Source organism: Lytechinus pictus, chromosome 3 (assembly GCF_037042905.1).
Source record: "Lytechinus pictus isolate F3 Inbred chromosome 3, Lp3.0, whole genome shotgun sequence".
Classification (NCBI taxonomy): domain Eukaryota; kingdom Metazoa; phylum Echinodermata; class Echinoidea; order Temnopleuroida; family Toxopneustidae; genus Lytechinus; species Lytechinus pictus.
In genome coordinates, this window is record NC_087247.1 from 75,592,311 (window position 1) to 75,619,932 (window position 27,622).

Below are 27,622 nucleotides of genomic sequence, written 5' to 3' on the forward strand. Positions count from 1 at the left end.
CCTTCATTTAGCACTCATCAGGAAACCTCTCAATCCAAGTTTCTTTTAGTGCAGTGCAATTTCATCTTCATTCACTTTATTATTACTTCCTTTTTGAGATTTTGGGCTCACAGCCTGTGGGCTATACTTAAATTTAAAAAAAAGATGAAGTTTTCAATAAGATAAGCATTATACTAAACAATAACTACAAGGAAATGAATAAAAATCATTTATACTAAACAGTAACTACAAGGAAATGAATTAAACATTTTTTTAAATCCATGATCTTATCTTGAAAAATTGTGGATACATTTTTCTAGTTTGTAAATGTATTTACATTATTTAATCTTTTCATCCTTACATGGTGAAAGATTCTTTTCTATACTAAATTATGGCCTGTCAAGACGCAAGCATGTCTGCAGTCACGTTCAGCCATGTGGAAGAGAACTCAATGGACATTTCTTGTCCTGAATACACATTATACGTAATACAAAACTTGGATGGAGAGGTTCCCTGATATGTAATGAAATAATGTTTATATCTTCGTGATTATTGGACCATATCACATGTACTTTCACCAAATAGTAGAAAATGAATGTACTTTACAGGCATAAAGATATAAAGAATATGATAATGTAATTTTAATATTATAACCATCTAGAGTGCCATTAACATTTTTTTTGTGGGACACGCTGTATAGAGTGTAAAATAGGATATTAAACACTGCAATTATTATAAAAAAGAGCAAGCATAACTGGTTTGTGTAAAAGGGGGTGCTGCATACCAGCATGGATCAGAGCACATGCACACATACAGAAATTAGTAAACATCAAATATGATCACAATGAATGAGGTAACTTGTCATGTCTACTCTATTCTGTAATGATTCTATGAAATCAAGAAATGTTTAGCAAAGAACTGCACTGAAAATATGATGTTTGTGTGATTGGTGTAACCACTTATTTTTTATATTGTGTCTGTACTACAGGAACATTATTGACAGTCACACTTTTTCATTAAAATGAATAAACAATAGTTAAAGATAAAGTGTCATTGATCATAGATGAATCCTTTATTCAAGAATACATTATATTTCACACACTTCAAATGATACAGTAATATCTATAACAAATATACAACTTATACTCACCTTACTATACCCCACTTCCTGTGTGAATCTGAATGCTGCTTACACATTATATACTTTAATATTGCATTTGATTCTTAAAATGTATTAGATAACCATTTTGAATTTTGACCCTTTGTGCCTCCCTGTCAACTGGTATTTCAGAGTAATTATAGATATGGAATGTTAAAGGCTTGCTGGGGAAAGTTTCATTACATTGAAAGTATGATTTATGGCCATAAATTGTACTTACAGTATAATGAAACTTCCCCAGCAAGTCTTTAACATTCCATATCATTATCTATGATGGACTAAGAATGCATGTCAGATTAAATCAGGGGAACTGAGGGCTTTGTTCCTATTTCATCGTGACTGTGCCATGGTGATGTCCCGGTGGTACAGTCCCTAACGGCAATCAGGAGATGAGAGGTTCAAATCCTGCTGGTTCCTCAATTTTTTTCTGACTTATCAAATAGATCGATCAATGTGATCTTAATAACTGGGTTGACAGCCATAAATTGTAATTACAATATAATTAAATATTTAAGATGTATCAAAATGATTGTCAACTAGATCTCCTGTGCCTTAATTCGACTTCAAAGAGTATTTTGTAAATAGTATCAAAACTAAAGTTCCAATTTTCACATTTCGTTTTCAATAATAAAGTACACATACCTATACTAGTGTATATATATTGCATTAAAGTCACACAATAAAGTTACTTTATTTGTCATGACAGAAATATTGAAGTTTAAACAATTTATACAAAATTCACAAATATGTAAGTAGATTATGACTGCATTAACTGCAATGGCTACAATTTCTCAACTATATATATAGTACCGGTAGCTCATGTAGTCCAAAGTCACTAAGCAACTCTTTCCAGCCTATTAAACTTTGCACTATAAATAGATATATATACTGATTGCACATACATGTACATTCTGTGATGTTTTATTCATGATTTGGAAATCAGTCTCTTAATACCTTAAAGGAGAATGAAACCTTTGGAACAAGATAGCTTGTGTGAAAAAAGAAAAATCAAAGAAACAAATCAACGAAAGTTTGAGAAAAATCAGACAAATAATGAGTAAGTTATGAGCATTTGAATATTGCGATCACTAATGCTATGGAGATCCTCAAATTGGCAATGCGACAAAGATGTATGATGTCACTTGTGAACAACTCTCCGCATTACTTTAGTATATATTTCACTTAAATTGCCTCTTTTATCACATCTATCAGTAGATCATGTGATCTTTCTATAGGAAGGCATGTAATACAGATTTTTAAAGAATACATCGCATGGATAAAGAGTTTGTATCACCATAAGAAAAAGCAAAAAGAGACATTTTGAGGGTATTTTATAGTCCATCAAAGGGAAAGTTGTTCACATGTGACATCACACATCCTTGTCGCATTGCCAATGTGAGGATCTCCATAGGAATAGTGATTGCAATATTCAAATGCTCATAACTTTCTCATTATTTGTCCGATTTTTCTCAAACTTTCTTTGTTCTTATTCTTTGATTTTTCTGTTTCGACATGAGCCTACTTGTTTTAAAGGTTTCATTCCCCTTTAAATTCTACAGAATACAGCCATCAAGTAAAAAATAAAAAATCACATGTACATACATGCAAACATACATATAGTAATAATGATGTAATTGATAAATCTTGTCATTTCAATTCTGTAAAAGTTATATCCGTAACTCATGAACAAGGCATAAGTGATGTTGTGTCTCGCTCACTTCTGAAAGTAACCAGAAATATTGTGATTTGCGAGGTCACGCAACAGAATTGTATCAAAAGTTCATTGTAAAATAACTGGGATGGAATAATATTTGTCATTTCAAGAGTCTTGCACGTGAATGTTGACCTCAAAATGACCTGTGACATTACCAAGTGACCTCTTAACACAAGAACATGCAGGTCTCCTAGTACAGCTAAAACCCAAGTTTGGTTTAAAAGTGACGTATGGTTGCGGAGATATGTCCTAACATGACCTTTGACCTTACCATGTGACCTCTGACTGCGCCATGGCATGCAGGTCTCCTAAGTACATCAACAACTCAAGTTTGGGTGAAGTGACTTGCGGTTGCGGAGTTGTGTGTCATAAGAGAGTTTTGCATGTAAACTTTAATGTTGACCTGAAAATGACCTTTGACCTTACCATGTGACCTCCAACTGCAGCATTACATGCAGATCCCCGAAGTACATCTACCATCCAAGTTTGTAGGAAAGTGACCAACGGTTGCAGAGTTATGTGTCATGTTTGTGACGGACGGATGGACGACATCCACTTGTTGTCTCGCCTTCACCTCTGGTGGGCGAGACAACATAGGATTGCTTGCTTTTGAATCAAGCTTTAAATTAAATGGTTAAAACTTTGATTGTATTGGATACCTGATGTAAGGGTATGAAACCTTAGTGGTTTCCTTATAATTCCAACTTAAAGGGGAAGTTCACCCTAAAGAAAAGTTTGTTGTATAAATAGCAGAAAAAAAATGATAAAAAATATTGGCGAAGGTTTGAGGAAAATCCATTCAAGATTAAGAAAGTTATTAGAAGTGTAAGTTTTGGATTTGTGATGTAATAAACGAGCAGTTGCCCAATATGTTATGTAATATAAAATCTTTTGAGGAATGGGTGTGAATGATTTGTCCATTGAGGCTGAAGTTACAGTAAAAATCATTCTCAATTTTATGAGAAAATTACATTTCATTGATCTTTTACTATACGATATGTAGGAGAGTTGCTCGCATATGACGTCACAAATCAAATAATTAAACTTTTAATAACTTTTTATTCTTTAATGGATTTTTCTCAAACCTTCGGCAATATATTATTTTTCCAGCTATTTTTACAAGATTTTTTGGGGTCAGGGTGATCTTCCCCTTTAAGGCAATTTTTTGGGGAGAAGCTGAGTGTAAGAAGATCCTTTTCCTACACTATTTCCTTCCATATTCGTAGGTTGGGTAGAATTTTTTTCATATAACAAAGATGATATGAATATGTATAAAAATTGGGGCACTAATGTCATGAGAATGCTCCTATTTTGATGTTAATAGATGCTCTTCAGTCTTATCTTTCAAATGCCATTAGACAAATAAGTTTCGTTCATGCTTGAGCGAACAAACGTTTTTGTCAGGGTTTCAAAAAGGCTTGCGCCAAAAAGGCAGAAAAATTGAAAATATCGATCATCAGACTTTTTGCAAATCAGCAGACTCCTCTTAACCTTTTCATTATCTTTGTCATAACTTTTTGAATTATTCTGTCAAAATATATTTACAAAACTATCTATTTACTTGAATTATTTTGTTGGGATATCTTTTAGCACTGAATAAAATTATTGTTAACCCAGGTAAGGGGATATTCTTTATTAAAGGAAGAGCTTGTAATTTATTAAAAATCATTTAATTTTGTGCTACAAAGGTTACGGTGCCTTTGAAAAACATGTTAAACAATACTGTCCTGTCAAGCACACAATTTAACTTGTTCAAGGAACCAATGTTCCCTTGACAATAGGATTCATGTCTTTTAAAGGCATCATAATCTTTGTTGCACATATTCTTTTATATATAATTTACAAGCTCTTCCCATAAACAATTCAAATCTCCTAGCTTGGTATGACAACAATTTTTTTTCTTACTTATGAAGGAATATTCAATGCTAAAAGATAACCGGTCTAAATGAAAACACAAAACAATTCAGGCCAGTGCAGGGAAAACATGAGGGCGACGGGCGATCTCGCCCCCATGACAGCCAAAAAAATGTGCAAAATGGCCCTTGGGGCAACCATCTTTTCTGAAGTTGCCGCAATATCTGCCCCATCAATATTCAAGATAATAAAGAAAAGCAATATTCTACGTCAGAATAATGAAATATGCCTTCAGAGCATAATTACTCTGGGGAAAAAAGTACCCCTTGAAATTAAAGAAATACCACCAGAATTCAGCCATCGCCCCAATATGGCAAAATAGCCCCTAAGATTAAAAAATTATTCCTTCCCTGAATTCAAGTAAATCAATACATGTAGCTTTGTAAATGATTTTTGACAGCATAATTAAAAAATCATGGCAGATAATGAAAATGTTGAGAGGAGGCTGCTGATTAGCTAGAATTCTGATCATCAATTTATTCTCATTTTTTGCCATTTGGCGCAACCCTTTTTTTGAACCCCTGACAAAAACTTTTTGGGTTTGCTCAAGCATGAACGAAACTTCTTTTTCTAATGACATTTGAAAGATAAGACTTAAGAGCATCTATTAACATTAAAATATAGACATAATTTCAAACAAAATTTTGATAGACTTTTCAAAACTGTCCTGTTTTTATTGATACGCACTGTATATATATATATATATATTTATAATCAATAATACTTTTATATCAAAGTAGAGTTACCACTTGCATGCATGATTTAATATTCAGTATAAAAACAGCACTAAACTCAATACAAAAATAAATTATGTTGATACATTGGAAGACTATAAAAATATTCTAGAATGTAGGATAAGTTGATAAAATGTTAGTATAATACATGTACATATCTTCAATTCTTCAGAGTGACTGATCTTCAAGGATTATGAAATAAATAATTTGCACATTACATCATGTTCTTATGTTTTATTTGATTTTGAGTAGTCATTTATCTTCTTATATTACAGATTGCTGAGAGTAGGCAGGTATTGAAAATAATTCTGCAAAATATATTTCAGAATAATAGTGGGAGATATGGAGTCACATTCAGCCATACTGATTGGTTAAGAGACACCTCGTTAAGCTGTAACAAAAATAGAACAGACAGTATGAAGTAAAATATCCAATATTTTACTTTCATTAAAAAAATGCTTTACACGATTTGCTTTGATAATAAATGGCTCCTAGTGTTTACTGTGTTTATAGAATTAGTTGAAAAAATATCAGAGAGGGTCATTCACATTTGTGATAAGAGGACTATGCTATACATGGAAAAGGGAGGGTATGGGGAGAGACAGATGAAGAGAATGACAATGACAAAGAAAATAAGAAAGGCTTTATTTGTTTATTTTTTTATATCTAAATGGTCTCATCTACTCCTAAAAATTTATCTATTTGCATATGACACTGCAAATTTATGGTTTCACTCTAATTCACCTAAATTGATTTCCACAGTTAAAAAAAAAATTACTTAACATTTAGTATTTATATAATATTGACTGGCCTTGAGGGGTCAAATATGTTGTCCGCAACAGAATCATATTGGCCCGAGTCTTTAGACGAGGGCAACATGGTTCTTTTAAGGGCAACATATTTGATGTTTCCCGAAAGAAGAGCCAGTCAATATTATTATTATTACCTAAAGCTGTACAATGTGTAATTCAAGCTACTATTCGGAACAATTTATATGCCTGTTTGCTTATCACTACTTCTGATTTCAGGTTATTCACGACCTTTAATAGCGAAGTAACCTTTAATAAGCAATTGTGACGTAATTGTTATCTTGCAGTCGTGCATCATGCATGGCGTGCACATACACTCAACGCGTAGAAGTCTTGCGCTTGGGTTACGTTTGTGTATGCACTGGCAGTGCCGCGCATTGTATATAATGCGTTGTACTTTGTTTCATAAACTGGTTCCAGCCAGATTTCTGAAATACTGAAATTAGCGATCAAAATCGGCTCCTACTGCGCAAGCACAGTAGCAGAAATATGGCCAATATTGCCCTCTATTTGTACAGGATTCCTATGGGCAAAGCCTGGGGAGGGCAACATGGCAAATGTTCCACTCGTCGGTCTCGGATTGAAAGTAGCGAGCGAAATATGACTTTTATTTATCTGCTAAAATGCCTTGTATAGGTAATAATGTATATTATTTAGCCATCTTTACTTTTGCAATATTTTTCAGGGTAACACCATTATGTCAAACTTAACAAAATTGTTTATTTTACACAAGAAGGCAGTTCATCTGCTTACAAATTCTCATTTTACTAGTCCAAGTGCGCAGCTTTTTTGTTACTTACAACGTTTTAACATCATTTGAGTTAATATATGATAAGTACAAAGATTTTTATGCTTAGATTTCATAAAGGCACCCTCCCAGAAACTTTCACACAAATGTTTCAAACAAACTTCCTAATTCATCATAATTACCCAACCAGATAACATAATGATTTACTACTCCTTTTCCAAAAGTTAATTCCATTCGTAATTCAATCAAATATATTGGGGTGCAAAAATGGAATTCACTTACAATTCACTCTAGAAATAGTAGAGCACTCTTCAAAGTCTAAGCATTATCCAATTCATTTCTAACAACCACTGTTTCCCTCTGTAATTATTGTATTTAACATCTTTCTCACTATATCTTGTACTCTATTTGTGTGTGCTTGTGTTGTTTTACATGAGGGTTTATGTGAGGGTGTGTGCATGTTTTTTTTTTCAAATTTACCCACTTTGTGCTGCACTCAACCCAGGTGAGGTAAATGGGTACCGGCAAGAAGTATAATTCCTAAAAAAGCTGTGAGTACCGGAATCAGTAGACTAGCTTATCTGGGGTAATATAGGAGCGCCTCAAGCACCTAACAAAGTGGATACATGCGCTTTACAAATCCTATATTATTATTATCATTTTATCTACTATAATATTTTTTACTGTTTCTGAAATTTTTATATTCATAGGGGCCTGCAGGTTTGCTTCTCAGGTGACACCCCGTATAAACCCTGTCAGAAGTATCTTAATCTCCCCTCAACCACATCAAGAAATTTCAACTTATTTTCTTTCTTTTAAGAGACCAAATAATAAAATAAAATTGTGAGAGTTGGAAAACAAACCTTTTGTTGGTGGAATCCGTTAAGTGGAAGACTGAAATGGAAGCCCTGTGGACACGCAGCAGAATTGTCATAGGTTGCCTTGCTACCAAGAACCCAAACATTAGATTGAGAAGAACTGAGACAGGCATGTGGAAGCATTGTTTGACACGAGGGGGATAGATACCACCTGTGATCAGTACCACTGAAAACAAAAATACAACAATGTATGAAGCATAGACTAATTCAAGTTTCAAGTGCCATTCCAATATATGTAATCTTCAGACATGAAGAGTCTTTATATTTTCAATATTGAGCGAATCATTAGTACGCTTTTTAATATTAGTGCAAATATATCACTATTTATCCCCAAAGTCTTGAGAAAGAAAGAGATATATAATGTAACATAAATAAGGCCTCACCATTTTTTAACAATATTGAAAAACTTTTACCTTTTTAGGCAATTTGCTTCCTCTTTTTCACATATACAGATTTTTTTTCTTTCCTACTATATAGTCTTATGTTTTTTCCCGTCACACCTAGCGGATTACCATATCAGTTACACCATATGTGTATATATTTATATATTTTTTCATATACATTTCTTTTTTGGATATATTTATATACATATCACTTATAGATACATATTTACACTTACCTTCTTCTCTTAGTTTGTTTAATGCTTTATCATATATACTTATATGTCTTTTGCACATTATCAGTTGTTCCCCATTCTTTTTCTTCTTTTTTCCCCCCCACTCTTATGCACCAGTTTATTAAGCCTTTCTTTGTAACCTGTTTGACCCACCTCTCACTAATTCTCTAGTTATTCATCCCTCTATCACTGTTTTGTTCCAGATCCTGTTTGATGTTGCCTGCCTCATTATCTTAATCCCTCTTGGCCTTACTTACACTAACTTCCCTTTGTGTCTGCATACTCCTTTTCTTTCATCCCCTTCACTAACCTGATTGGTCTTCTCTACTCACTAATGCCCCTTTTGTCTCCTTGTTTCTAGTGTTGCTGTAGCTTGTTTGTGGTCTATATTATGGTTGTTCCACTTTATATGTTTGTCATTTTGCCTCCGACGAAGATTCTGCTAGGATCGAAAGCTTAGGCCCCTTTTTGACTTTATAATATTGAAAAACTTGTAAATTGCCATATGGTTAAGACACACTTTTTGTATAATCTTTTTTGATCTCACCCACTGTATTCCCCCAAAAAACTGTATTTCATAATAAAATGCACATTGCTATGCAGATTGCAGGCCTGCCAACATTTGAAAATAAAAAAGTCCCAATCGCGGCCCGCACGCTCATCGCGGCGCTGAAGCTGCATGCAAGCTGAAATACGCACTGCGCTTGAAGATGAAAAAAAAAAATCATTGAAACATGTGTATATATGTGTATATCCTACATCCTGGTTAAAAAAAATGATTGTAAAAAAAAGTTACCTGAAATTACATTTATCCGATAACCATATTTGTGTAAGTTTTATGAAATAGAGACAAACAAATAGAGATGATCTTGATACAAAAAATGTCCTAAACATTTTCCGTGCTCCTTATTTGCATCATTTCTCATCCAACCTCCCAACCATGCTGACATAATTCTGCCCAACCTCCCAACCATACATTAAAATCTCACAAGAATATTATAAGTCGTGAAACACAAAATTTCCTATTTATTTTCCATGCTCTTAATTCCACCAAAGAGACTCAAAACTCAATGTCACTCCAAACTTCACAACCATGCAGACATAATTCTGCCCAGCCTCCCAACCGTGGTGTCTCACAGGAACATCATAAATCCTGATACACAAAATTTCCTAAACATTTTCCATGCTCCTTATTTGCATCATAGAGCTCAAGGACTCAATGTCTCTCCCAACCTCCCAACCATGCTGACATAATTCTGCCCAACCTCCCAACCATAGACTTAAATCTCACAAGAATATCATAACTTGTGAAACACAAAATTTCCTAATTATTTTCCATGCTCTGAATTCCATCAAAGAGACTCAAAACTCAATGTCACTCCTAACCTCCCAACCATGCTGACCTACTGTCGTAATTCTGCCCAGCCTCCCAACCATCATGTCATATTTCTTATGAATATCGTAAATCATGATACACAAAATTCCTGGATATGGTTATTCTCAACAGTAACTCAGCTCTATGTGTAAAGTCAGTTGGTGTGGTAACACACAACAATCATTTATTGTTATACACTGCAATGCTCACAGTCATGTAGCCCCTACACACTGTAACCTGGTGTGTCTAAATTTTGTACTGACGTTAGGTCCTCTCCTCTTGATATTATAAAATAAAACCCTGATATCATAAAACAACAAGTGGAATGCCTCTGGCCGTCTCACCTGCATCACGCGATTCAATATAGCAGCAGTGCTGATTTTGAAAACTACTATAACTCGCACAAGATGTTCAGTGATACTTGGTTACTCTTATTTCCACGTTTTATGAACTAGACCAATACACTTATAGAGATATGATGGCAATTCAACAAATACCCCCAACGTGGCCAAAGTTCTTTGACCTTACATGACCTTTGACCTTGATCATGTGACCTGAAACTCGCACAGGATGTTCAGTAATACTTGATTACTATTATGTCCAAGTTTTATGAACTAGACCAACACACTTTCAAATTTATGGCTGTAATTCAACAAATACCCCAATTTGGCCAAAGTTCATTGACCCTAAATGACCTTTGACCTTGATCATGTGACCTGAAACTTGCACAGGATGTTCAGTAATACTTGATTACTATTATGTCCAAGTTTCATGAATCAGATCCATAAACTTTCAAAGTTATGATGGTAATTCAACAGATACCCCCAATTCGGCCAAAGTTCATTGACCCTAAATGACCTTTGACCTTGGTCATGTGATGTGAAACTCAAGCAGGATGTTCAGTGATACTTGATTAACCTTATGTATAAGTTTCATGAACTAGGTCCATATATTTTCTAAGTTATGATGAAATTTCAAAAACTTAACCTTAGGTTAAGATTTTGATGTTGATTCCCCCAACATGGTCTAAGTTCATTGACCCTAAATGACCTTTGACCTTGGTCATGTGACATGAAACTCAGGCAGGATATTCAGTAATACTTGATTAACCTTATGGCCAAGTTTCATGAACTAGGTCCATATACTTTCTAAGTTATGCTGTCATTTCAAAAACTTAACCTCAGGTTAAGATTTGGTGTTGACGCCGCCGCCGCCGTCGGAAAAGCGGCGCCTATAGTCTCACTCTGCTATGCAGGTGAGACAAAAATACATAGGGTGGGAGGGGAGGGAAACTTGTTGCCTCGATGGGATTTCAAACTGCAATGGCTTTATACGAGCACATGTCATTATAGAGCCGGGGTAATAGTATGGAGCGCTTAGAATCATTTGTATTAAGCGCGATATGAATGCTGCATATTATAAAGCAAGTTCCCCGCTGTGATTAATTCACATGATATGCAACTAGTGATCAGATGCACGTTCTAACTCAATTTAAACTAATTACATTAACACTTGTCTCTCTCAAAATTTTACTGATCACTATCAATGATCATTACCATTTGAGAAGAAAACAAGTGTACAAATAATTTGCCATTGCTTGCCATTTAATTCCATACGAGGCATCAAAACACATAGGCAATATGCCTTAATAACATAAAAGGTAATGAACATCAACACAATCTGAATAATGTCGTGAGACATAACAAAAGACTACATATGCATTAGAACTGAGGCATACTGAAAGATATGGTCACGTGAACACCAGGAGGGTAGTAACTCCTCCCCGGGGCTGTTGATCACGTGACCCACCCGCAGGATAGTAGTTTCCACAGGTATTTCCCCTAAATCTTGGTAATCAACATCTTTGGAGCATATACTTTGATATTAATATTGGTGATCTGTCGGGTTTCAAACAATTTGTTTCTGAACACAAACCTTCCACCCAATTTATTATTATTTTTTTTTTGCCCCTTTGTATGTTAAAGGAATTTGAGGCATACATCAGTTTGTCATGTTTGCAAATAAAGCTGCCCAATATATTGGCATGGAGCTGCTTATTCCCAGCTCCCCGTATTCAAACATAAATTTACAGGAGTGCCCTATGCATTAATGCAAACGGCTTGTAAGAGAACATTCCATCTAAGTTAAAATAAACAAATTCCACCTGATACAATAATCTCAGGATTAAATAAATGTAGTAAATTTGGAGGAACTGAACTAGGTCCATATACTTTAGAAGTTGTGATGACATTTCAAAAACTTAACCTTGGTTAAGATTTCGATGTTGATTTCCCCAACATGGTCTAAGTTCATTGACCCTAAATGACCTTTGACCTTGGTCATGTGACCTGAAACTAAGGCAGGATGTTCAGTAATACTTGATTGCCCTTATGCTTAAGTTTCATGAACTAGGTCCATATACTTTCTAAGTTATGATGACATTTCAAAACTTTAACCTTGGTTAAGATTTCAATGTTGACGACGCCGCCGTCGGAAAAATGGCGCCTATAGTCTCGCTCTGCTATGCAGGCGAGACAAAACATACTTTCGTATTTTGGTTGCAAAAACATACTAAATATGACAAAAACGTACTGGTTAGCAGCTCTATATTAGGTAAAGTGACAGTTAGACCTAACATTTATTAGACAAAATTGATAGGAAACCAATTTGACTAACTGAAAAGTAGACCAAGTGCAATAAACTGTCTAAACTAGCCTCTATAGAATCAAGATTGCTTTACTCACTTGAGAAAGACACAAGTGCAATAAACTGTCTAAACTAGCCTCTATAGAATCAAGATCGCTTCTACTCACTTGAGAAAGACACAAGTGCAATAAACTGTCTAAACTAGCCTCTATAGAATCAAGATCGCTTCTACTCACTTGAGAAAGACACAAGTGTAATAACCTGTCTAAACTAGCCTCTATGGAATCAAGATTGCTTCTACTCACTTGAGAAAGACACAAGTGTAATAACCTGTCTAAACTAGCCTCTATAGAATCAAGATTGCTTTACTCACTTGAGAAAGACACAAGTGCAATAAACTGTCTAAACTATAGCCTCTATAGAATCAAGATCGCTTCTACTCACTTGAGAAAGACACAAGTGCAATAAACTGTCTAAACTAGCCTCTATAGAATCAAGATCGCTTCTACTCACTTGAGAAAGACACAAGTGTAATAACCTGTCTAAACTAGCCTCTATAGAATCAAGATTGCTTCTACTCACTTGAGAAAGACACAAGTGTAATAACCTGTCTAAACTAGCCTCTATAGAAACAAGATTGCTTCTACTCACTTGAGAAAGACACAAGTGCAATAGCTGTCTAAACTAGCCTCTATAGAATCAAGATCGCTTTACTCACTTGAGAAAGACACAAGTGCAATAAACTGTCTAAACTAGCCTCTATAGAATCAAGATTGCTTTTACTCACTTGAGAAAGACACAAGTGTAATAAACTGTCTAAACTAGCCTCTATAGAATCAAGATAGCTTTACTCACTTGAGAAAGACACAAGTGCAATAAACTGTCTAAACTAGCCTCTATAGAATCAAGATTGCTTTACTCACTTGAGAAAGACACAAGTGCAATAAACTGTCTAAACTAGCCTCTATAGAATCAAGATTGTTTTACTCACTTGAGAAAGACACAAGTGCAATAAACTGTCTAAACTATAGCCTCTATAGAATCAAGATCGCTTCTACTCACTTGAGAAAGACACAAGTGCAATAAACTGTCTAAACTAGCCTCTATAGAATCAAGATCGCTTCTACTCACTTGAGAAAGACACAAGTGTAATAACCTGTCTAAACTAGCCTCTATAGAATCAAGATTGCTTCTGCTCACTTGAGAAAGACACAAGTGTAATAACCTGTCTAAACTAGCCTCTATAGAATCAAGATTGCTTTACTCACTTGAGAAAGACACAAGTGCAATAAACTGTCTAAACTATAGCCTCTATAGAATCAAGATCGCTTCTACTCACTTGAGAAAGACACAAGTGCAATAAACTGTCTAAACTAGCCTCTATAGAATCAAGATCGCTTCTACTCACTTGAGAAAGACACAAGTGTAATAACCTGTCTAAACTAGCCTCTATAGAATCAAAATTGCTTCTACTCACTTGAGAAAGACACAAGTGTAATAACCTGTCTAAACTAGCCTCTATAGAAACAAGATTGCTTCTACTCACTTGAGAAAGACACAAGTGCAATAGCTGTCTAAACTAGCCTCTATAGAATCAAGATCGCTTTACTCACTTGAGAAAGACACAAGTGCAATAAACTGTCTAAACTAGCCTCTATAGAATCAAGATTGCTTTTACTCACTTGAGAAAGACACAAGTGTAATAACCTGTCTAAACTAGCCTCTATAGAATCAAGATCGCTTTACTCACTTGAGAAAGACACAAGTGCAATAAACTGTCTAAACTAGCCTCTATAGAATCAAGATTGCTTTACTCACTTGAGAAAGACACAAGTGCATTAAACTGTCTAAACTAGCCTCTATAGAATCAAGATTGCTTTTACTCACTTGAGAAAGACACAAGTGCAATAAAATGTCTAAACTAGCCTCTATAGAATCAAGATTGTTTTACTCACTTGAGAAAGACACAAGTGCAATAAACTGTCTAAACTATAGCCTCTATAGAATCAAGATCGCTTCTACTCACTTGAGAAAGACACAAGTGCAATAAACTGTCTAAACTATAGCCTCTATAGAATCAAGATCGCTTCTACTCACTTGAGAAAGACACAAGTGCAATAAACTGTCTAAACTAGCCTCTATAGAATCAAGATCGCTTCTACTCACTTGAGAAAGACACAAGTGTAATAACCTGTCTAAACTAGCCTCTATAGAATCAAGATTGCTTCTGCTCACTTGAGAAAGACACAAGTGTAATAACCTGTCTAAACTAGCCTCTATAGAATCAAGATTGCTTTACTCACTTGAGAAAGACACAAGTGCAATAAACTGTCTAAACTATAGCCTCTATAGAATCAAGATCGCTTCTACTCACTTGAGAAAGACACAAGTGCAATAAACTGTCTAAACTAGCCTCTATAGAATCAAGATCGCTTCTACTCACTTGAGAAAGACACAAGTGTAATAACCTGTCTAAACTAGCCTCTATAGAATCAAAATTGCTTCTACTCACTTGAGAAAGACACAAGTGTAATAACCTGTCTAAACTAGCCTCTATAGAAACAAGATTGCTTCTACTCACTTGAGAAAGACACAAGTGCAATAGCTGTCTAAACTAGCCTCTATAGAATCAAGATCGCTTTACTCACTTGAGAAAGACACAAGTGCAATAAACTGTCTAAACTAGCCTCTATAGAATCAAGATTGCTTTTACTCACTTGAGAAAGACACAAGTGTAATAACCTGTCTAAACTAGCCTCTATAGAATCAAGATCGCTTTACTCACTTGAGAAAGACACAAGTGCAATAAACTGTCTAAACTAGCCTCTATAGAATCAAGATTGCTTTACTCACTTGAGAAAGACACAAGTGCATTAAACTGTCTAAACTAGCCTCTATAGAATCAAGATTGCTTTTACTCACTTGAGAAAGACACAAGTGCAATAAAATGTCTAAACTAGCCTCTATAGAATCAAGATTGTTTTACTCACTTGAGAAAGACACAAGTGCAATAAACTGTCTAAACTATAGCCTCTATAGAATCAAGATCGCTTCTACTCACTTGAGAAAGACACAAGTGCAATAAACTGTCTAAACTAGCCTCTATAGAATCAAGATCGCTTCTACTCACTTGAGAAAGACACAAGTGTAATAACCTGTCTAAACTAGCCTCTATAGAATCAAGATTGCTTCTACTCACTTGAGAACGACACAAGTGTAATAACCTGTCTAAACTAGCCTCTATAGAATCAAGATCGCTTCTACTCACTTGAGAAAGACACAAGTGTAATAACCTGTCTAAACTAGCCTCTATAGAATCAAGATCGCTTCTACTCACTTGAGAAAGACACAAGTGTAATAACCTGTCTAAACTAGCCTCTATAGAATCAAGATTGCTTTACTCACTTGAGAAAGACACAAGTGTAATAAACTGTCTAAGCTAGCCTCTATAGAATCAAGATCGCTTCTACTCACTTGAGAAAGACACAAGTGCAATAAAATGTCTAAACTAGCCTCTATAGAATCAAGATTGTTTTACTCACTTGAGAAAGACACAAGTGCAATAAACTGTCTAAACTATAGCCTCTATAGAATCAAGATTGCTTCTACTCACTTGAGAAAGACACAAGTGCAATAACCTGTCTAAACTAGCCTCTATAGAATCAAGATTGCTTCTACTCACTTGAGAAAGACACAAGTGCAATAAACTGTCTAAACTAGCCTCTATAGAATCAAGATTGTTTTACTCACTTGAGAAAGACACAAGTGCAATAAACTGTCTAAACTATAGCCTCTATAGAATCAAGATCGCTTCTACTCACTTGAGAAAGACACAAGTGCAATAAACTGTCTAAACTATCCTCTATAGAATCAAGATCGCTTCTACTCACTTGAGAAAGACACAAGTGTAATAACCTGTCTAAACTAGCCTCTATAGAATCAAGATCGCTTTACTCACTTGAGAAAGACACAAGTGTAATAAACTGTCTAAACTAGCCTCTATAGAATCAAGATCGCTTCTACTCACTTGAGAAAGACACAAGTGCAATAAACTGTCCAAACTAGACTTTATAGAATCAAGATCGCTTCTACTCACTTGAGAAAGACACAAGATTGTTTGGTGAGAGGATGATTAGGTTCACCTTTGGCCCAAGTCCAGACAGCCGTCTCTAATAAGGTTGGATTTACCTGGTCAGCTGCTGGGTACTCAATTCTAAAAAAATCAGAAAGGTCAAAAGAAATATCTGCTTCTCAAATACTTCATAAAAGTTTCTCATGAAGACAGATGATTCATCTATTTTAATAAGGCAATATCACCTGTTTAAGACAGAAATGCTATAGCTATGAATAGCTATGGATAAAATGTAACATTCAAATGACATATAACTGGTAGAAACAGTATGCATCTTTGTGACACAATTATAGACAGACAAAGAGTCAATAAACTATATCAGGTAAAATTAGAAATGTAATACTCCAAACATTATCTAATTAATGTGAGGTTTTGAACTCCATGACATTTTTGTATCGAAAAGAAATTATCATATAAACTTACCCACACTTCATAAACTCACAGAAATCTAGTATAACACCAGTTTCCTTTGGACCATTCCAGAATGGCCTGTGGAAAAGATATTGTATGATGCAGTTCAGATGCATGACAGTTCTGATTGATGAGGCCCTCTTTATTCCATTCAATTCATTTGAATTCAATTCAATTCAATTTAATTTATTTCAATACAATTCAATTCATTTCACTTCAATTCCATTCAGTTCTATTCAGGCCAATTCAATTCAATTCAATTCATTCAATTAAATTCAAGTCATTTATTTTCTAATATTCAATAAAAATCACATAAAATTTGCACAATCATAAATAAAACTAGCACATCAATGATGTGGAGCTCATCCGGCATCTCGCAACGAAATTTAACACAATTTAATTTCAGCCCAGTTGACACTGTAGTGAATTATATTGGTGACATAAATTGAGGATATAGAATTGAAATTGATGAAGAAATGACATAGAAGCATTTTTTGTGATCTATGAATAAATTTCATATAAATTAAGCATAAATAACTTTCTAGTCAAAATTTCTTAACTCTGTTTAGAACCTTGGTGAACCTCATATAGCTCTCAGATGGAACAAAAATAATCAAAATCAATTAACAAATCAATAAGTAATTTTTGTGAGTTTTGAAAATATATGAATAAATTAGCAAATTTAATGAGTTTCAAAATTATGTGTTGAAATTTTGTATCACCACCTCGAGCTCTCATATTAAGCAAACAAAATTGAAATTGATCAACAAATGAAGAAGAAAAAACATTTTTTGTAATTTATGAATAAATTTTGCATAAATTAGCATAAATGATTTTCCAGACAAAATTTTAAATTTTGTGTACAAGTTTGGTGAACCTCATGCAGCTCTACCTGATGGAAGAAAAAAAATCAAAATCTGTCAACAAATAAAAAAGAGGCATTTTCTGTGATTTCTGAATAAATTTCGCATAAACTTGCATAAATAATTTTCTACTGAAAATTTCAAAATTCTGGGTAGAAGTATGGTGAACCTCATGGAGTTCTACCAGATGGAAGAAAAAAAATCAAAATCGGTCAACAATTAAAGAAGAAAAAGCATTTTATGTGAATTTTTAAAAATATGAATAAATTAATTTCGCATAAAAATTGTTCTGGTCAAAATTTAAAAATTCTGTGTAGAAGTTTGGTGAACCTCATGAAGCTCTACCAGATGGAAAAAAAAAATCAAAATCGGTCAACAAATAAAGAAGAAGCATTTTATGTGAATTTTTAAAAATATGCATAAATTAGCATAAAAATTGTTCTGGTCAAAATTTTAAAATTCTGTGTAGAAGTTTGGTGAACCTCATTAAAGCTCTACCAGATGGAAGCAAAAAAATCAAAATCTGTCAACAAATAAAGAAGAAGCATTTTTTGTGAATTTTGAAAAATGCACAAAAATTAGCATATTCAATAAATTTCAAAATTCTGTGTAGAAGTTTTGAATCCCCCACCTAGTGCTATCATATAAAACAAACAGAATTGAAATGGCGAAGAAGAAGCATTTTGAAATTGTGGACGGACGACAGACGACGGACGCCACGGCATAAGCTCATTTGGTCCTTCGGGCCGGATGAGCTTAAAAAAAACAATAAAATAATAAATAGAAATGCTTACAAAAACAATGGATAAACAAAGGCCTGAGGCCTATCAATGGGTTGTCCCCAACATATAACAGTATCATTTAACTGCGGTAGTTAGCTATGTTTGCAATAGAACATATTCAGTTACAAGGTAAGCAGTATGACTACAGTTCAGTGGAAGTCACATATGCATTGAATATATCCACAAAGGTAACAGATGTACAAAGACAAGTGATTAAAATGCCGGAGTATATTAAACAAATGGTGGACATTCTGACTCATAACCCCTTGGAACTAGGTTGAATTAAAAGTTATCATAAGTAATAAATGTAAATTTTTACCTTTTTATATGATATCACAACACAGATAACGTGTATTAAACTGGATTACAATTACTGTGTAAACTCCATTTAACAGATTCAAATCCAATCCAAATAAGATTGTTTTCAATTCCAATCTCTAAATTACACAATATGAGATATATCTTAGTTTGACTTTGATTTTAACCCTCATATCTCAATTTTTACACTTTAATCAAATTTTTCTATGCATTTACATTGCAAAGAGTTGCAATAGATTCAAATAAAATAAAATTTATATTGTTCTCAATTCTGATTTCTCAATTGCACAATCTTAGATCAATCTCATTTTGAGTCTCATTTGAATCTTTTGCAACTCTTTCTAGGGTGTAATGATGATCTTCACCATATTAATAAATAACAATGTCCTATGCTGGGTAATATATTTGACAGAGGATTTGGGAAATAATTAATACTTACCCATAGTTTGTACTATCACAATAGTACCTCAAAACATTGGCACTTGAAGATTTTCCACATGTAGGGTAAGGTGTGAACTAGAAAAAGAGAATGGGTAAATCAACATAAATCTTCAGTAAAACCATATCAATGAAGCATCCGTATGGCTTCAATAAAATCGTTTCCTAATTTTTATCATGATAATATCAAGAAATTAAACGTAGGATTTGAATAAACTTCTTCACCCAACAAAGTAAATGACAGAAATAACTTTCAATCAATTACATTGAATACACAGAATCCTCTCCAAGCTGAGTCACCCCCCACCAGCTAAAACCAAATAACCATTGTTGTAGGGAAATAATAATCCTACGTAGGCTCAGGGCATATTTGTTCTGAATTGCTGCTTAGTGCCCTGGAAAACTAAAAATACTTCCCCTGAAATTCATTTGGAGTCCATTATAAACTGTAATGCAATGTAGCAAAATTTTTGGCTGATGAGCTCAAAATGAAAAGGTACTGGACAAGAAAGTTTTGTGCTGCATTGCTGATTGACAATACATAATGAAGAATAAGTGATGTGAGTATTGATCTACCTTAGATCTTTTGTATTCAGTCCAGTATCCATCTTGGATGAAGACACCACCATGAGTGTATGTATTAGCTGAGGTCACAATCACTGTCTTATTTAACTATCAAAATCAAAGAATTAATTACAATGTTAAAGAGAAGAGAACATATGGCATTAATAACATGAATATGCTAAAAGATACATTTCATGGTCATAGACTTGAGAAAATCATGAACATATTTATTACTCCATCACCTAAATACAAAGTACTAATTGTCATTTACCCTTTTTACACAGGATTTTCTTAACCCCGGACTATCGCTAACCCCGTACTATCCTTAACCCCGTACTATCTTTTTTTCCTTTTCACACATGCCAAATCGTTATTGCTATCCCCGGATAAGGAATGCTTGCTTTTCACACACGAAACTCGCTAACCCCGGACTAGTGGTAGCTCACGAATATTCACGAGCGCACTGAGGGTTCATTCCTTTTTACACACGCTAAAATTTCCTTAACCCCGTACTATAGGTGGGGCTAAATTGCCATTTAGCCCCACCTATAGTACGGGGTTAAGCTTAGCCCACTTTCGTTTTACACTAGCGATCTTAACCCCGTACTATCGCTCTTAGCACCGCAATTGCTGGGATAACCCTGCTTTTTTGCAGGGCCAAATAATCCCGTACTATAGGTGGGGTTAGCCCACTTTGCAAAAATGCTGTGTAAAAAGAAAGTGGGCTAAGCTTAACCCCGTACTATAGGTGGGGCTAAATGGCAATTTAGCCCCACCTATAGTACGGGGTTAAGGAAATTTTAGCGTGTGTAAAAAGGGTAATTATAAGTAATACAAGACGGTATAGTCTTGTCCATGGATCAATCAAAATTGTTATCTTATTGTGCAACCACAAGCAGTGGTTGAAACAAATATAAAAATAGTTAAAGTTATTACAACACAGATCTTATCACCTAATTTGAAAGAAAGATAATCTGTAAATTTTGACTTTTGGAATTATAACCTTAAAGGGAAATCCAACCCAAATAAAAACTTGTTTTTATAAGGAAAAGAAAAATCAGACAAGTTGATAGGTGAAAGTTTGAACAATATTGGACAAACAAAAAGAAAATTATGAATTTTTAAAAGTTGTAAATATTGGTAATCACTATACCCATGGAGACTTCAAATTGGCCGCATATGGGATGTCATAGTGATGTAAGGCAAGGACTACACTTCCATGTACTCCAATACATATTATGGCTAAAATGTCATTTTTCCCAAAAGTTTTATTTCAAATTATATTTTTCTTTCATGAGGACATAAAACAATATGCTACCTTGGTTATATTTAGATTACTGCCCCAGGGGAATGGGTACTTAAGAGAAAACCACAAATCCCTGATAATAAAGTACATGGACTATGGGAAAGTTGTCCTAGCCCCATGTCATAATTTACTTACCCAGTTGCCAATTTGAAATCTACATAGTATTAGTGATCTCAATTTTAAAGCAGCTATAACTTTCTTATTACTTGTCCGATTTCTTTCAAACTTTCACCATTCTGTTTAATTTAATTTTTTCCTTCCCAACACAATATTTAATGGCCAAGGCTGGATTCCCCTTTAAAATGTAACTTAAATTTGACTTTATGATCTCTCGTATGAAGTTTGCAATTACCCTGAATGTAAACACTACACTATTGGCTAATCTTCTTCCAGGGTCCTTATTTTCCCATTCATGCAATGCAACATTGAAGATAAGACTCTACATGAATGGGTATGTGTGCAGTTAAATTAAAGTAAGAACCCAAAGCCCTATCTAGGCCGGGGTATATTTGGAGATCATATGGCCGTGGGGGGGCCTCCCAGGCCCCCCTTGAGATCTCGGCTGTCGATTGCGCGATCGCGCTGAAAATTGGCACGCAGCTTGCCTGGAACATAATCTACAAAATTTTGTATTAATTTATTTCATGCAAATCGTTATTTATTAATTATGCTAATTTATGCATAATTAGTATGCAAAATCATACTTTTCCTCTAATCCCCTAAATAAAGCTCCAAATGTTCAAATTTTTGATGTAGAAACTCTTTGTGGTATTCTCAGCAAATGAACATGAAAAAAATTGCAACAGAACAATTTTTTAATGTATTATTTTGTTTTTTGCAATTTCTTATGTATTTCTTTGTTTTTTGGACCTTTTGTTTTTTATTGTTTTTTCAATGAATTTTGTTGGGGACCCTTTTGAGATCATAAAAAGCATAAAATAAATTCATTTAGACCAGCAAATCTGAAAATAATCATACAATTATGATTATGGGTTGAAAACACAATTTGCATTGACTTTGTACACGAAATCACGTTTTTGAGCAATTTTTGGTCTGACATGCACTTACAAAATGTTGCATAATTTCGGAATCGCGTCGCAAATTTGCGCGGTAAAAATATTGCGCGAATCGTTGAGGGGAGCCTCCGAGGCCCCCCCCCCCCGGCCTAGATAGGGTTAACACTATCTAGGCCGCACCGCAAGCTGACTATTTACTTTCAAGTCTTGTGCATCTTTTGAGACCAATTTTACAAAGAAACATGATAAGTCAATGCAAGTTGTATTTCAAACCAAAAATCATAAATGTATCAGTATTTTTTACTTTTGCTGGTCTAATTGGATTCATTTTATGCTGTTCATGATCTCAAAAGAGTCCCTGAGAAAAGAATGAAAAATACAAACATAAACAAGTGGAACGCCTCTGGCAGTCTCGCCTGCATTACGTGATATGATATACCAGCAGTGCTGACTTTGAAAACAGCTATTAAATAATTATTCATAAAAGAAAACACTCATATGATAATAAAATACAATGTCCATTTACCCAACATGACCTTTGAACATGATCATATGACCTCAGACATGTGCAAAACAACTTGAATATCCCTTATATCTATGTTTCATAAACTACATGTGTAGATCTATAAACTTTCTAAGTTATGATGCCAATTCAACAAATACCCCCAACATGGCCAAAGTTCATTCACCCTAAATGACCTTTGATTTTGGTCATGTGACCTGAAACAAGCCCAAGATATTCAGGGATACATGGTTACTCTTATGTCCCAAGTTTCTATGAACTAGATCTATAAAATTTTAAAGTTATGATGACAATTCCACAAATACCCCCGACATTATCAAAGTTTGTTGACCCTAAATGACCTTTGACCTTGGTCATATGACCTGAAAATCGCACAGGATGTTCAGGGATACATAATTGCTCTTATGTTTAAGTTTCATCAACTAGATCCATAAAATTTCAAAGTTATGATGACGATTCCACAAATACCCCCAACATGGTCAAAGTTCGTTGACCCTAAGTGACCTTTGACCTTGGTCATGTGACATGAAACTTAAGCAGGATCTTCAATGATACACTATCATCTTTATATCCAAGTTTCATGAACTAGGTCCATATACTTTCAAAGTAATGACGACATTTCAAAAACTTAAGCTTGGTTGAGATTTTTATATTGATTCCACCAACATGGTCTAAGTTCGATCATTGACCCTAAATGACCTTTGACCTTGGTCATGTGACCTGAAACTCGAGCAGGATGTTCAGTAATACTTGATTACCCTTATGTCCAAGTTTTATGAACTAGGTCCATATACTTTCTAAGTTATGATGACATTTCAAAAATTTAACCTTGGTTAAGATTTCAATGTTGACGACGCTGCCGCCGTCGGAAAAGTGGCGCCTATAGTCTCGCTCTGCTATGCAGGCGAGACAAAAATTGAAACAAGTGGAACGCCTCTGGCAGTCTTGCCTGCATTACGCAATTAAATATAGCAGCAGTGCTGACTTTGAAAACAGCTCTTAATAATCATTCACAAAAGAAAACACTCATAGGATAATAACATAGTACGTCCAATGACCCAACATGAACTTTGACCATATGCAAAACTTGATACTTGATATCCCTTATGTCTAAGTTTCATAAACTATATGTGTAGATACATTAACTTTCAAGTTATGATGCCAATTCAACATATACCTCCAACACAGCCATTGACATTAAATGACCTTTGATCTTGGTCATGTGACCTGAAATGCACACAGAATATTCAAGGATACATAGTTACTCTCATATCCAAGTTTCATGAACTAGATCCATAAACTTTTAATGTTATGACGACAATTCATCAAATACCTCCAACACGGCATAAGTTCATTGACATTAAATGACCTTTGATCTTGGTCATGTGACCTCAAATGCACACAGAATATTCAGGGATACTTAATTACTCTTATGTCCAAGTTTCATGAACTAGATCCATAAAATTAAAAAAGTTATGACAATTCCACAAATACCCAAACATGGTCAAAGTTCATTGACCCTAAATGACCTTGATCATGTGACCTGAAACTAAGGCAAGATCTTCAGTGATACACTATTACCCTTATATCTAAGTTTAATGAATTAGGTATATATTCTTTTTTAGTTATGATGGCAATCCAAAAACTTAACATTGGTTAAGATTTCGATATTGATTTCCCCAACATGGTCTGAGTTCATTTACCCTATTAAATGACTTTTGACCTTGATCATGTGACCTGAAACTCGGGCGAGATGCTCAGTAATACTTGATTACCCTTATGTCCAAGTTTCATCAAGTAGGTCCATATACTTTCTAAGTTATGATGATAATTCAAAAACTTAACCTTTGGTAAGATTTCAATGTCGATGATGCCACTGCCATCGCCGCCGGAAAAGTGGTGCCTATAGTCTCGCTCTACTATGCAGGTGAGACAAGAACAAAATACTACTTGAGAAATTGATCTGATGGCAATTTTTTCATCTTTATTTGCTAAAGCCCCCCCCCCCCCCTGCATACGATCTCTCTAAATCGGGTCAAGCACTGCACATTAAAAGGTTGGGCATGATCCATTTTGCACAAGGAAAATGCATTAATGAATGTGGAAATAGAACAATCAATGTGTTCTAAGATCAAGACATACAAAAGGTAAAACTTACACTTCTCATTTCTCGCATTGTTGGCCATCTTCCTAATTTAATTCGATCATTTGGTGTGAATACATAATCTCCAAAATACTTTTCAATCGGTCCATTTATCAGATGATCATAGCCCTTTGTGTGATCAGGATCATCCTAATAATGAATAAAGAAATCACTGAAACAGTCAATTGTTAATATAAAAACAGAAAATTGATGCAACCAACATTATTTGTCCAGTAAAAGTGCACATTCTAATTTACAAGAAAAACACATTATAGAAGCAGTCTATTAAACATTTACAAAGACTGTTCAACCATCTTTATTTTACAGCTACTTCTCATGAAATATTACTTCCGTTGTATGTCTCTGATATCTGTTAAAGATAAATGCCAGTTGTGGTAACGATCTCAATATGACTTTTTACAGAATCCAATATAATGACCAACCAAGTGTCTGTTTGTATGAATAAAAAATATGTGCCAAAGGATTCTGGAAGAAATTGTGCAATTGCTGAGAAATAAGCAAAATAAGCGCGGATTCGGGCACTTCCGTCAGGTCTTTATTCCAGCAATAATAATATATGCACAACAAAAAAAGTAAGTCCCCCCTAAATCAAAATGCGGTAACTTTCGAACAGAATAATTTTGAGACATAATATTTCGTAGGTGGTTTTTTAAAACTCATTAGGCAACTCCTGGGGGAAAATGAGATTGATCGGTTGGGTCATGCATGAGTATTCAAAGACTGAATTAAAAATTATTATTTTTAAAAGTCACAAAGAGTCGTTTTTTAGATTGTGTAAATACAAAGTTGGGCAAAGGTTGTTTTTTGGTGAATTTTTTGGCAATAAGTTGTTTTACTATCTATCATTTAGCCGCTCCACACAAAATTTTGATAATGTATGTTCATGGTTGAGTGAGCACATTGTTTTTGTGATGACGCATCCTCTCATATGGGTTTACGGTAGTATCCTCTGTAACTTGTTAAAACATGTTAAAATTGGAAGATGTTAGTGGCTCCCCTCCCCCAATTTCTCAACACCTCCCCACTTTCAAATTCTGGATCCACCACTTATTTGTCCATAAATTCAACTGATCCTGAAAAATTGTTAGGAAAAGAATATATTTATGCAGTAAATTGAGTATTAATTTCCAAGTTTTCGAGTGTGCTCATTCAACCATGACAGTGTAAAAGTTCGGAAAGTGTGGTGATAAAAATGATGGATGATAAAAACAACACCAATTAAGTTACATCTGAAACCGAATTTGCCCCCATTATTCACTTTATAACCCCTCAAAATGAGTATGTGATGTTAAAAAATGTCCCTTTTCCCCCTTTGAGGCTTGCTCACTCATCCTTTAACAAACGATTTCATTTTTGCATAGAATTCTGCCCATAGGTTGATAAACATTACTGCCAAATGATTGTGCTGAGGATAGCTTTGAAAAATTTTTCCATAATATTGAAAAGGGGTTACTCATTCTAAAAAAAATGAACACATGGTGTACACAATGTCTATGAGAGAGGAAGTCAAAATTTTAACAAAAGTGAAATAAGGGTTTGTTTCATAGACGGTTTTTGTTACTTCTGCTAATGATTTTCTCATGAAACTTTGCACACGGCTTCAGAGTGACACTATCCAAAGGGCTCGCACACTCAAATAACCATTCGATACGGCACAGAGCGGGGTCAAGGCCTAGAACTTTCTTCTCATATGCATAATTTTTTAATATTGTGTGCTCACTGAAGCATTGAATATCGGGATTTCCATAAAAATCCAATCAAATTAACTTTACAAGAAGGTTTGTGACAGATATCCATAGTTAGCAATTTCATTTTTTCCAATAACGTAAAAAAAGAGCTTATCACATTCAACATGTTCATTCAAGCGTAAATGCTTAACTAAACGCCTTTGAATCATTGAAACATGTTAATTGGTCATGAACATCACGAAAAAGGTTGAGAAAAAATAATTTTAGTTACCAAATTGAAGCATTACTTGCCAATGATATTTGAAAATCATATTTTTTGTTTTCATTACATGTTCATTGAGCCGTGAAATGATGAATATTGTTGAAGATACTCTTCCCAAAAATAATTGTCATCATGTTCGATCATTTTCATCGATAGAAATGTGTAAAAATTCCATTAATGGGTGATTCTATAAATGTCGTACGGGACATTTAGAGAACATTTTCAGTGTGATCGTTTTTAGCTTAGATTTCATGATTTCACAAAGTTCAGTTTATATAACTGTACCAGATCTAGATCCACGATGATATAGTAATACTTAACCTTGGTTTTACAGACTTTCTCACGAAATCAGTGTTTTACTGCAACTACTTTCATTTAGCTTTAAATATATATATATAACAAACTTGAGAAGTATGAATTTTGCATACAATAGGTTCATATTTACCTCAAAGTATATCCTTATGACAATTCCATTATTCTCTGGTTTATGAATCCATTGTCCAATCTCTTTCATACCATACTCAAATAGTCTATCAGTAGGCCCACAACCAATAGCATGCACTGAAGCATGACTCATTCGCAT

At 34.4% G+C, this 27,622-nt stretch overlaps 1 protein-coding gene across 1 annotated transcript; it reads right to left on the reverse strand.

Annotated features, from left to right (window-relative positions):
- Positions 1-1,029: 1,029 nt before the first annotated feature.
- On the reverse strand, positions 1,030-27,622 carry LOC129256688 (uncharacterized). Its single transcript, XM_054894849.2, has 8 exons — positions 27,485-27,622; positions 25,084-25,218; positions 20,093-20,188; positions 19,518-19,594; positions 17,128-17,193; positions 16,669-16,785; positions 7,921-8,101; positions 1,030-5,891 (listed from the first exon to the last, which is right to left on the reverse strand). The coding sequence occupies exons 1-8, from the start codon at positions 27,620-27,622 to the stop codon at positions 5,823-5,825; spliced, it is 879 nt and encodes a 292-aa protein (XP_054750824.1). The 3' UTR covers positions 1,030-5,822.